The 13,842-nt window shown below is 41.4% G+C and overlaps 1 protein-coding gene across 3 annotated transcripts in view; it reads left to right on the forward strand.

Annotated features, from left to right (window-relative positions):
• The window catches only part of grm8a (glutamate receptor, metabotropic 8a), a 209,382-nt gene that overhangs the window by 93,755 nt on the left and 101,785 nt on the right, over positions 1-13,842 (forward strand). For all 3 annotated transcript variants that reach the window (XM_027150998.2, XM_027150999.2, XM_047803831.1), the window contains one exon: positions 92-308. In XM_027150998.2, coding sequence (XP_027006799.1) covers positions 92-308 — 217 coding nt within the window. The remainder of the gene's footprint in view (positions 1-91; positions 309-13,842) is intronic.

Genomic DNA, 13,842 nt, shown 5'->3' on the forward strand with positions numbered 1-13,842 from the left:
ATCTGTTTTCCTCTGTCCATCTTTTTTACTCTCATTTTTCTCTCTCTCCCTCTCACACACACTCTCTTTCTTTGTTCTCTATTATTTATAGATTCCTCAGATCAGCTATGCATCTACAGCTCCAGAGCTGAGTGATAACACCCGATATGACTTCTTCTCCCGTGTGGTGCCGCCAGACTCCTACCAGGCACAGGCCATGTTGGACATCGTCACAGCCATGGGGTGGAACTATGTGTCCACTGTGGCCTCCGAGGGCAACTACGGCGAGAGCGGCGTGGAGGCTTTCGTTCAGATCTCCAGAGAGATGGGTGAGTCATCATAATCTGGAGGAACATCTGATATTTACAGGAACTGATGTGTTGACAGATGAGCAGGAACATCGGTGTCATTAATTAAACTTTACCGAATAACGAGCTTGAGTTTTTCAGTGTCATGTGAGCTTTGTTTTATTGAACATTTGTATAGTTGCTTCATGCATCTGTTGTACTTTTGTGTCAAGGTGACACGCCTTTGGCTGTTGTTTGGCCAGGGGACTGTTTTTGTTCATGTTCTTGTCTCTGCTGTTGGAGAAGCAAATGTCAGGGCTATATGAGGTGATGCTGATGGTTTGTTTTGCTTCAGAACATCCCAAGAAACCAAGCATCAGAGTATATTTAAACTGCAGTAGGGTATTGTAATGTAGTCATGATGTCAATACACATCTCACAGCTGGCTGCTTTAGCTCTTGTAGAGTCAGAACTAAGCACAGAACATATTTGAAGTGTGGGAGATGCAGTGCATATGTAATATTTCTCTTATCTTCAACATGCTTCAGGTTTATTACTAATAACTCTGGTCCTGTGTCAACACACATAATGACATATACATTATAAGCATATACAGTATAGCACACCTGACCATTACAGGGAGGATTCTCATTAGATGTCATAGTGTGTCTGTGGGGATTAGTGATCATTCAGCTACAGGAGCATTAGTGAGATCAGACACTGATGTTGGAGTGTGTGTGGGGATTAGTGATCATTCAGCTACAGGAGCATTAGTGAGATCAGACACTAGTGTTGGAGTGTGTCTGTGGGGATTAGTGATCATTCAGCTACAGGAGCGTTAGTGAGATTGGATTCTCACTAGATGTCGTAGCGTGTCTGTGGGGATTCGTGATCATTCAGCTACAGGAGCATTAGTGAGATCAGACACTGGTGTTGGAGTGTGTCTGTGGGGATTAGTGATCATTCAGCTACAGGAGCATTAGTGAGATCAGACACTGGTGTTGGAGTGTGTCTGTGGGGATTAGTGATCATTCAGCTACAGGAGCATTAGTGAGATCAGACACTGGTGTTATAGTGTGTCTGTGGGGATTAGTGATCATTCAGCTACAGGAGCATTAGTGAGATCAGACACTGATGTTGGAGTGTGTGTGTGGGGATTAGTGAGCATTCAGCTACAGGAGCATTAGTGAGATCAGACACTGATGTTGGAGTGTGTCTGTTAGTGATTAGTGATCATTCAGCTACAGGAGCATTAGTGAGATCAGACACTGATGTTGGAGTGTGTCTGTGGGGATTAGTGATCATTCAGCTACAGGAACATTAGTGAGATAAGACACTGGTGTTATAGAGTGTGTCTGTGGAGATTAGTGATCATTCAGCTACAGGAGCATTAGTGAGATCAGACACTGATAATGGAGTGTGTGTGTGGGGATTAGTGATCATTCAGCTACAGGAGCATTAGTGAGATCAGACACTGGTGTTGGAGTGTGTCTGTGGGGATTAGTGATCATTCAGCTACAGGAGCATTAGTGAGATCAGACACTGGTGTTATAGTGTGTCTGTGGGGATTAGTGATCATTCAGCTACAGGAGCATTAGTGAGATCAGACACTGATGTTGGAGTGTGTCTGTGGGGATTAGTGATCATTCAGCTACAGGAGCATCAGTGAGATCAGACACTGATGTTGGAGTGTGTCTGTGGGGATTAGTGATCATTCAGCTACAGGAGCATTAGTGAGATGAGACACTGGTGTTGGAGTGTGTCTGTGGGGATTAGTGATCATTCAGCTACAGGAGCATTAGTGAGATCAGACACTGGTGTTGGAGTGTGTGTGTGGGGATTAGTGATCATTCAGCTACAGGAGTGTTAGTGAGATCAGACACTAGTGTTGGAGTGTGTCTGTGGGGATTAGTGAGCATTCAGCTACAGGAGCATTAGTGAGATCAGACACTGATGTTGGAGTGTGTGTGGGGATTAGTGATCATTCAGCTACAGGAGCATTAGTGAGATCAGACACTAGTGTTGGAGTGTGTCTGTGGGGATTAGTGAGCATTCAGCTACAGGAGCATTAGTGAGATCAGACACTGATGTTGGAGTGTGTCTGTGGGGATTAGTGATCATTCAGCTACAGGAGCATTAGTGAGATCAGACACTGATGTTGGAGTGTGTCTGTGGGGATTAGTGATCATTCAGCTACAGGAACATTAGTGAGATAAGACACTGGTGTTATAGAGTGTGTCTGTGGAGATTAGTGATCATTCAGCTACAGGAGCATTAGTGAGATCAGACACTGATAATGGAGTGTGTGTGTGGGGATTAGTGATCATTCAGCTACAGGAGCATTAGTGAGATCAGACACTGGTGTTGGAGTGTGTCTGTGGGGATTAGTGATCATTCAGCTACAGGAGCATTAGTGAGATCAGACACTGGTGCTGGAGTGTGTCTGTGGGGATTAGTGATCATTCAGCTACAGGAGCATTAGTGAGATCAGACACTGGTGTTATAGTGTGTCTGTGGGGATTAGTGATCATTCAGCTACAGGAGCATTAGTGAGATCAGACACTGATGTTGGAGTGTGTGTGTGGGGATTAGTGAGCATTCAGCTACAGGAGCATTAGTGAGATCAGACACTGATGTTGGAGTGTGTCTGTTAGTGATTAGTGATCATTCAGCTACAGGAGCATTAGTGAGATAAGACACTGGTGTTATAGAGTGTGTCTGTGGGGATTAGTGATCATTCAGCTACAGGAGCATTAGTGAGATCAGACACTGGTGTTGGAGTGTGTCTGTGGGGATTAGTGATCATTCAGCTACAGGAGCATTAGTGAGATCAGACACTGATGTTGGAGTGTGTCTGTGGGGATTAGTGATCATTCAGCTACAGGAGTATTAGTGAGATCAGACACTGATGTTGGAGTGTGTGTGGGGATTAGTGATCATTCAGCTACAGGAGCATTAGTGAGATCAGACACTAGTGTTGGAGTGTGTCTGTGGGGATTAGTGAGCATTCAGCTACAGGAGCATTAGTGAGATCAGACACTGATGTTGGAGTGTGTGTGGGGATTAGTGATCATTCAGCTACAGGAGCATTAGTGAGATCAGACACTAGTGTTGGAGTGTGTCTGTGGGGATTAGTGAGCATTCAGCTACAGGAGCATTAGTGAGATCAGACACTGATGTTGGAGTGTGTCTGTGGGGATTAGTGATCATTCAGCTACAGGAACATTAGTGAGATAAGACACTGGTGTTATAGAGTGTGTCTGTGGAGATTAGTGATCATTCAGCTACAGGAGCATTAGTGAGATCAGACACTGATAATGGAGTGTGTGTGTGGGGATTAGTGATCATTCAGCTACAGGAGCATTAGTGAGATCAGACACTGGTGTTGGAGTGTGTCTGTGGGGATTAGTGATCATTCAGCTACAGGAGCATTAGTGAGATCAGACACTGGTGCTGGAGTGTGTCTGTGGGGATTAGTGATCATTCAGCTACAGGAGCATTAGTGAGATCAGACACTGGTGTTATAGTGTGTCTGTGGGGATTAGTGATCATTCAGCTACAGGAGCATTAGTGAGATCAGACACTGATGTTGGAGTGTGTGTGTGGGGATTAGTGAGCATTCAGCTACAGGAGCATTAGTGAGATCAGACACTGATGTTGGAGTGTGTCTGTTAGTGATTAGTGATCATTCAGCTACAGGAGCATTAGTGAGATAAGACACTGGTGTTATAGAGTGTGTCTGTGGGGATTAGTGATCATTCAGCTACAGGAGCATTAGTGAGATCAGACACTGGTGTTGGAGTGTGTCTGTGGGGATTAGTGATCATTCAGCTACAGGAGCATTAGTGAGATCAGACACTGATGTTGGAGTGTGTCTGTGGGGATTAGTGATCATTCAGCTACAGGAGTATTAGTGAGATCAGACACTGGTGTTGAAGTGTGTCTGTGGGGATTAGTGATCATTCAGCTACAGGAGCGTTAGTGAGATCAGACACTGGTGTTGGAGTGTGTCTGTGGGGATTAGTGATCATTCAGCTACAGGAGCGTTAGTGAGATCAGACACTGGTGTTGGAGTGTGTCTGTGGGGATTAGTGATCATTCAGCTACAGGAGCATTAGTGAGATCAGACACTGGTGTTGGAGTGTGTGTCTGTGGGGATTAGTGATCATTCAGCTACAGGAGCATTAGTGAGATCAGACACTGGTGTTGGAGTGTGTCTGTGGGGATTAGTGATCATTCAGCTACAGGAGCATTAGTGAGATCAGACACTGGTGTTGGAGTGTGTCTGTGGGGATTAGTGATCATTCAGCTATATAGTGGTAGGGCTACCACTGGATGAGGAAAACATTTCAAGATGGTTGATGACACTTAAAAACTCTATTCAATTAGCCTATGTTTTTTTGTGATATTTTAAAAATCCATTGTATTCTGATAAAACTAACATTGGTGCATTTAATATCAAACGATTTACTTCTACGATTTATACACTAGACAGTAGAGTACATAGCTTAACTGCTTAGTCTGTAGTATGCCATCTGGGACACAGCTGTAGACATCCTATACAGTTGTATACCAACCTGGCTCATGTTTATTGTATGAGGGTTTTGGCATGGGCATGTATATATATAAAATTTTCCATAATCTATATATATATATATATATATATATATATATATATATATATATATATATATATATTACAAAAAGGGTAAACATGGTGAAAGAGAAGTCCTTGCTCTCACGTGTTCCTCATTTTCTCTCCTGACTGCAAGAGCACTTTCGTGTTCAGTGTCCCGGCTGAGGCAGACTGCGTGTTCAGTGTCCCGGCTGAGGCAGACTGCGTGTTCAGTGTCCCGGCTGAGGCAGACTGCGTGTTCAGTGTCCCGGCTGAGGCAGACTGCGTGTTCAGTGTCCTGGCTGAGGCAGACTGCGTGTTCAGTGTCCCGGCTGAGGCAGACTGCGTGTTCAGTGTCCCGGCTGAGGCAGACTGCGTGTTCAGTGTCCCGGCTGAGGCAGACTGCGTGCTCACGTCTGCCAGCTGTAACTCTAGAGGATTACAACTCGGAGACAAAGGATTTAACAAGCATCCAATTAGTCACTAAACAAATAAAAAAAATCAAATGAATTGTCATGCCACAATGATGCCCTTGTTCAGGGTCTCTTTAAATGAATTAACACTTATAATCATCCTCTTAACTATTCACACCATATCATCTAAAGTATAATTATTCTGTTTTTTAATTAGGGTTATTTCTAATATGAATATTAGCACAGTGTGATATGGCTTGAGAAGATTTAAGCCTTTCATAAGCACTTTGACTTCTTAGAGTGAAATATATCAGATTGCATCTCTTCTAACGAATAGAGAAATGACTTTTTAGTGAGTCGAGTGGATAGAAAGTTTCCACCTATATAAACCTAGTTGTTTTTGTGTTGACTATAATATAATAGTGAGCTGGATGGGTTGAAGGTCTGCATTTCTTTTATACGGCTTGCGGTCTGTCTCACTGAACGGTAGAGTCGTGTCATCTGTACACGATCACCAAATAATTCTCTTACCATAAAATCACATCTGTCTCTCTTTGCATACCGTTTCTTAGCAACCGCTTGATTTGTGCTTGGCTTTGATTCCTACGTGATTAGGAAGCAACACAACAGCAACATCAGGGCAATGTTTTACCACACACTAATTTATACTAAAGAAACCACAACCTAGGGGGGCACAGTGGCTTAGTGGTTAGCACGTTCGCCTCACACCTCCAGGGTCGGGGGTTCGATTCCCACCTCCGCCTTGTGTGTGTGGAGTTTGCATGTTCTCCCCGTGCCTCAGGGGTTTCCTCCGGGTACTCCGGTTTCCTCCCCCGGTCCAAAGACATGCATGGTAGGTTGATTGGCATCTCTGGAAAATTGTCCGTAGTGTGTGTGTGTGTGTGTGTGTGTGAGTGAATGAGAGTGTGTGTTTGTGCCCTGTGATGGGTTGACACTCTGTCCAGGGTGTATCCTGCCTCGATGGCCAAAGACGCCTGAGATAGACACAGGCTCCCCGTGACCCGAGAAGTTCAGATAGGGGGTAGAAAATGAATGAATGTATGAATGAATGAATGAATGAATGAATGAAAACACAACCTAAGATTTGGAAAGAGAGTAAAAGAGAGAGGAAAGAGAGAGTAGAAATAATGAATTTCATGAACCTTGGTGTACGTTTAGCATTAAAGCGTAGGAACAGTCTGAGTAGAATTTCTGAACAATCAATTATCAAGGATTTCTGCCACATTTTAATTAAAATCGTGTTCATTCTGTACATTTCAAAACAATTTTATTTCATATATTATTCTATTTTAGAATTTTGGGCATTCATTTCTAATTAAATTAATAGGATTCATTTACATAACACTATTTATTTATTTTCCCTCCAGTCAGAGAAGGTGAAGGCTAACATGTGCTTCCTCTGAGACACGTTCGGCAGGTCAGCCACAGCTTTTCCAACTGCTGCTCATGCCCTGGGTGACACCTACGATCGGCTAGTGTCCCCGTGATTGACAGGAGAGAGAGTATACTCCTCACACTCAGAGATCATAGCCACTTTATCTCTTTTGGACTCCTGGTGATGGAGGGCTGCGATCTTCAGGTGATAATGTGAACATTTTTCGGTTGAGTTGCTTGAGAACTTCTCATAAACAACCACATCCCAGAATGTACTGATTTTATACATCTTGCTGTAGTCATGTCTAAACAATTCTTTACACAAAAGCCTTTCATGTCGGCATTTTATTTCTTCACCACTCCTTCATTCTTTCTCCCAATTTTTTTTCCCTGTAATTGTCTTTCTATCTAGTCAAAGAGGAGAGATGTGACTGACCGTAGCCCTCGTCAGATGGCTCTAATGTAGCGCTAATGACCGCTACTCAATTACGAGTCAGTGCAGCCGCTTCACTGTGGGCCAGAGACAGTGCTGTCTGCTCATTTCACCAGTCATTCCATGTGGCTCGGGGAGGTGACTCTCCATCAGTCTGAGAATCAAATGAGCCATTACAGAGAAGGGTAGGAACACTTCTCTCATTAAATGAAGCTTATTGTTATTAGTGGACTTGCACCACAGGTAGTCTGTTAACTCCAGTGCAGCTGCAGTCACAAGCTTAATTCTCTCCTTTAGCCAGCGCATATTAAGTGAAATATTGACATAATATCTTTAACAAGTGCTTAGAACATTTATATATATAAATGGGTGAACTTAGCTGCCAAGATCTTCATCCTTGATCGGGTGCTGATGACGTCAGCTGTACAGGTCAATCGTCACTGATGTAAAGAGAAAACCATTTTCTGTCTAAAGGTGGAAGTGATTTTATTTTCTCTCTGGAGGTGATCATCTCTATCGCTGTTTGTCTAATGATCCTATTTTCAGCCTTATTCACATAGTTGTTATAAAAATAGACTGGTTTTTATTTTATACAAATGCTATGAATATCATTTGGATTTTATGGGTAACTATGCACATTAAACAGAGAATCTGGCAGCACTTAAAAGTGTTACATCTCCCCTTTACTCCAGCAGTGCAGAAAGCATTTTAAATATCAGAGGTGAGAGATAAGAGCATGGTATAGCACGATTATACCATAACATAAAACCACACAGGCACTTTATTTTCCTGCTCCCAGAACATCTTGAAACTATTCCAAGCAAGCTTCATCGACAGCAGATTGCTTGAGAGTGATGATGCCTCCTTTGTGCCAGAGACAAACCGTGCAGTGACTCTTACTCCCTTCTGCTATTAAGCACGCAATCCACTGTTAACAAGACCACATCTATATTTATCTCACGTTGATGGTTGCACATTGACTACAGACATTGATTCCAGCTCAACTAGACGCTTGCTTTCCTTCTCGAGCTCTGATGGTGTCAAGGTTTAGAGAGACAAATGTGTCTTGAAGCTTTGCAGCTGCCAGGACAGACAAGCCGAGCGTTTCCTGAGCAGCAGTTGGTGCTTGGTAATGAATCTTGGACCAGCTGTGTGATGGATGGCTGTTGGAGTCGGTACAGATTAGCCAGGTCTGAATGCCAAAGAATTACAACTCTGTCAAAACTGCCTTTACTTTGGGTCTGTGATGAAGAGTTTGGGGGGAAAGATGAGGAAAATTTCAACGGCTTTTCATTTACTATGGCAGTTCACCGTATGTCCTATTCTCTAGCTCTTTAAACTGTAGACTACTGTATTTGGTGACTATCTTTATGTATCTGTACTGTAGTGCATTGGATGGTCTGTTTGCATGTCTTTTGTCTTGCACTCTTTGCACAAGGCTGCACACATTCCCTTTAGGTTAGGTTCCAGTAGGTTTACTCTTCTGTTCGTGTTGTTTTTATGTAGCACCAGGGTCCTGGAGGAACGTTGTTGTTTCGCTGTGTACTGTATCAGCTAAATCTGCTCGAAAGGACAAAGCTTCTTGACTCTTGACTCTACATTTAACATGGTCCAGATATTTATTCCACAGTAAGTGATAATCATCACAGATTTTTACTTCACATCATCTCAGTGGGATTTGCAGACGCCTCTTTGTTCTGGCTGATTAAGTTATTTTTTAGCTAAAATAATAGCGTAAAATATGTGTTTATGTAATTCTTTATCCTCAAAACAATGGATTGTATAGTCGGTGTTGTGTTTAACAAGTGAATCCATCTGTATTGTTGATTTCTAGATTTGGTTCAATAGGTTACAAAGTTAGGATACCATCAACCTAAAATTGTTTAGCTGTTCGGACATCTACAGTAGGGGAGGTTTGTTCCACCACCTTGGTGCCCGTACAGAAAAGAGTCTTGCTGTATATCTTTTGTCTTACCCTGAGAGATGGTGGGACCAGTGGAGCAGTGCTGGTAGATGTGAGCGAGGGAGCGAGGTGCAGTGTGACGACTGATAAGAGCTTTGACGTAAGAGGGTTTTACGTATTATGAATCTGATGCTGCATCTACCAGGAGCCAGTGGAGGAACGTAGAAGTGGGGTGGTACAGTATGTGGGAACTTAGGCAAGTTAAAATCCAGATCATTTGAGGTGGACATTTACGTTCATGGGTAGACCTGCGACCTACTGAGGTACAGTGGATAAAAACGGCCGAATCCTTCTGATGTTATATAGAAGAAAAGGACATGAGCTACTTTGTTTACTTCTCATGCTAGTAGCCATGCAGATGTGATGTCAGGGTTGAGGAGAAAACTGCGTTCACATTGAGAATTTATCGCTGCAAGTCTCCAGTCGCTGTTCAATACATTTGTTAGTTGATGTTCCTACTACAGGTTGCCATAGTGATAACGTTACTAGCTTTTTTTTTGCGGCTAAACTGAGATGAAGAAGAAGCCTACCGTCTTTGCTCCCATTGGTAATTGCTGCACCAAGTTGCTCCATATTTGCATTAAGTTCAGCTTTTGTTAGCATGTCCCTGGACAGGCCTATATCTAGTCACTGGAATTGGCTATTATTTAAAATGACTGTAGCATTAGTCAAACGAAGCATCTACAATCGCCATGCAGTTTATGGGTAAGGATGACTTAAACCGGTTAAGCAATTTTTTCATACAAAAAATTTTAAATCAGCTAATAATAATAATAATAATAATAATAATAATAATAATAATAATAATAATAATAATAATCAGGCCTCACATCTCACATAGGAACTGGAGGAGTAGGAAACCTTTTTCATGAAATGTGTTTTTGCTGTTTATTATTTTTTTAATATAGACATTTTTCCTATGCCAGTATTTGACAAGTAATTTATGAACTGACCAATAAATCTCCGCCCATGGATTCAAAAGATTCATCAATCTCTCCGATTTTTTCATTCAGTGTAAATAAGTTATTCATGCAAGGAATGCAGATTTATGCAAGCTTAAGCATGGGTTTTATATTCTTTCCTTCTCTCTCACGCTCTTCTTTCTCTCACACACACACACACACACAGACACACACAGACACACACATACATATACACACAAACACACACACAAATTTTATTTAAATATTGTGCAGTTTTATGATAAGGCTTTGCACTCTGGACTTCTCAGTAATGTATCTGTAGAAACTGTTCTTCTTTATCTCAGCTGATTCATCTACTAGCTGACTAGCAGCAGAACACTGTACCTTTAACTGTGTGTGTGTGTGTGTGTGTGTGTGTGTGTGTGTGTGTGTGTGTGTGTGTGTGTGTGTGTGTGTCTGTGACAAATTATAGTCTGAGCAGGTAATTGAGGACTTACAATTATCTCTGGATCAGGTCATTTAAGTGCTGCAAGGGTCCCATCATTTTGTCCAAATGTGTAATTCTGTGTTGGAGAATGATTCACAGCTGTAATTGAACATCCCCTTCTCCGGTCTCCGGGCCGGTCCGATTCGATTCGACTCACCCACACATCTGTTGCTGCTTCTTGTAAAACCGGTTCTGCTTTATACAGTATGACATGTAGTGATGTCACATAATGTAAGAAAGTTGTATCCGTATCATTTTTTTTTTCAGTTCATCATCCGTTGCCTTTGTAGGAACCGAAAAAAAGCTTCTATATTTGTAAGCGGGCTTTTATGTCCTGGAATCAAAAGCAAAATGAGTTATACATGAAAGAATGGTATAAATTGTGGGAATGTTGTCAGTCTGACTGCGGATGTCAGAAAATCCATCAAATCAAGACAAAATGTGAATTGTTGAACAAAATGTGGCAGCTTAAGAATTTTGCATTGCTGTGTAAACAGTCTTATTATTTACAATTTCTTATTATTCACAGTAGAAATGAATCTAGAATGCAGTGCTGTCCTGTGAGAGCCTTCGAGGCTACGCATTTATTAATAGATAATATAGTGAATCTTTTACATATTTTTTGTGACTTCTGCATTACTGAGTTAGGGAAAAAAAAGCCATTTACAGGAAATACAGATGGGAACACAATGGAGACGGCTGAGTTTTGCTTAAAACGAAGCAAGTGTGACAGTCAGAGAATCAACAACTGTAGCAGATCCTTGGTTAAACTCACCAAGGGCTTATTAAATCTGTACCGACTGTACCTGAGCCTGCTGACTTTATTTTGTTTATTACTATATAGTATTTATTTATTTATTTAAATTAGGAATGTTTAACTTAACTCATACAGGGATATATCTAGGGTTACAGTAAGGCTTTGATTCCCTGATTCCCGCCTTTGCCATACAGGTATATGTGTGCGCATGCCAGTTTCCTCCCCAGTCCAAAGATTGGCATCTCTAACTTATAGTGTGTGTGTGTGTGTGTGTGTGTGTGTGTGTGTGTGTGTGTGTGTGTGTGTGTGTGTGTGTGCTGTTTGATAGACTGGCATCCTAGCCAGGATGTACCCTGCCCTGTTCCGATGAGCCTCCTGTGATAGGCTCCATATTCCCCATGAACCAGTTTGAAAAGTGGTGTAGAGACTGGATGGATAGATGGATGGATGGATGGATGGGTGGATGGATGGATGGATGGATGGATGGAACACACACACCTGTTCTGTGATGTAGTGTTTTTTCTTTTTATCTTGCCTCACTTATAATGTCATTGTAAGTTTTTTATTTGTATTCACTGTTTATTTGCCTTCTTTAAAAAAGTCTGTAAACAAAGACATCTACAGCATTCTATTTCACTGCATGTGCCTCAGTTCTGTCCTATTTCTTAATTGAATTGATAATTACACAGCTCCGTGTGATTTAGATAAGCAGGAGGGCTCTAACTAGTGCTTAGGGCTAATCTATCCATTAGCTTCCGTGCTAGCTGGCAGCTGACTGAGCAAACAGACGTCTCTCGCTGCTTTTCAGTGTTAGGACGGAGGAGAGCTAACTATTCATTTCTCTCACCTAGCTCTTGTGAAAGGCTAGAATAACAGCTCATGGCTCTTGTATTCAGTAAGAAAATAGGATATGATGTGTCCACTGCATTTTTTCCCCTTTCCTCTCATCATGGGCTCTCTTATAGAAATTGAACGATATTAATCCCTCTTAGCTGGATTGAGAAAAAGATGAGATTCTTGGTGTAAGCTTAAGATCAATATGTTACAGGCTTTGTGGCTTGAAGATTTGCAGTTGCACAGCCACTTTAATTCCATTAGTCAAATTTGTACTAATTCCTATTACATGTTCACAGTAAATGGTATAGCGGTTAGCAGGCTAGCAGGTTTACCTCACATTTCCAGCTGGGAGTTTGATTCCTGTCTCCTCCGTGGTCTCATCCAGGGGTCTCTAGTCTAAAGACATGTTGTAGGCTGATTGGTATCACTAAATTATAAGTAGCATGTGTGATCGTCCTTGTGGTTGGTTGGTACCCTGTCCATCTTTTTCCTCCTTTTTCCTCCTCGTTCCCTGAGTCCTCTGAGATAGACTGTGACTCTGTGTATGATAAACACTAAGGAAAATGGATGGATGTTTACAATAAGCTAAATATGAGATTACTGAAACCTGCTGTTGTAGAGACATATGTTCTAAAAATGAATTCTAAGTGTAAGCTAATGAGTATAACTGGCTAGAAATTGGTTAAATAAACTGATGTTTGGTTTATTACGATCGTATAATATGGAATACTAGCTAGATTTGACTAAATCCAAGGTCCTTGTTAAGATCTGTTGATCTTGAGCTGAAGTACTGCTGATTTATTGTAGTACAAGTACAAGTGCTTTTTTTTTTTGTTTTTTTGTAATCGATTCACCTTTTACAGAAAAACCTTAGTATAGGCTTAAATACTACAATAGCGCTAATAATGGCAAATATATCCCCAAATCCACCTCATCAGCCCTAGCCTTTTCATGTTCTCTGGGCTTTAGAGAAAATAGGAATACAAACACGTCCCCTTGTGAAATCTTGATTGCAGTGAGTCACTACGCCCTCCTGTCTCAGCACCTCCTCTCATTCATGCCGTGTTTCCTGAGAGCACACTTGACCGACGCTATCCCAGCACTGCTTTGTAATTATCTCCTGTATATAAGAGCCACTTCATTTAGCACACAGAACGAGCTAGTTGGGTCAGCCATGTGTACACACAGGTGCCTGCTGATGGAGACGAGGTATAAGGATGATGGTTGATGGCTAGAGGAAGAACTAGAAATGTAAAGACTGAAGCAAATTAAGGTGCAAATAGGAATATAAAAACGTTGAAGAAAGATGTATATGTTGTGTGGTATTGAATCATCAGCAAACACACACACAGTTACTCGGAGACAGTTATCGCCTGCGGTTATATACAGCCAGCTTCAGAGGTATTGGCACCCTTTATGTAAATGAGTGAAGAATATATGAATATGTTAAAATTTCAGCAATATAAAGGATATTGTATATTTAGATGTTGAGATTTTAGGACTTTTAAATGACTGAGTCAGTAAAAAAAGCATTTACATAAGAGGAAGAAACCCTATTACATAAGAAACCACTTTTTTTTAAAACATAATGAAGGCTGCTTAGGTTTTGCTTGTAAAAAGAGTTTTCAGAGGAGCTATTTGTGCTTATAGAAATGTCAGTGTTCCAGAGACTACTGAACCAAGCACTGGAACGTCAAATACTGACTTTTTCAAGTTTATTACTGCTCTTTATAGTTGTTTATAGATTTTATAG

Source organism: Tachysurus fulvidraco, chromosome 19 (assembly GCF_022655615.1).
Source record: "Tachysurus fulvidraco isolate hzauxx_2018 chromosome 19, HZAU_PFXX_2.0, whole genome shotgun sequence".
Classification (NCBI taxonomy): domain Eukaryota; kingdom Metazoa; phylum Chordata; class Actinopteri; order Siluriformes; family Bagridae; genus Tachysurus; species Tachysurus fulvidraco.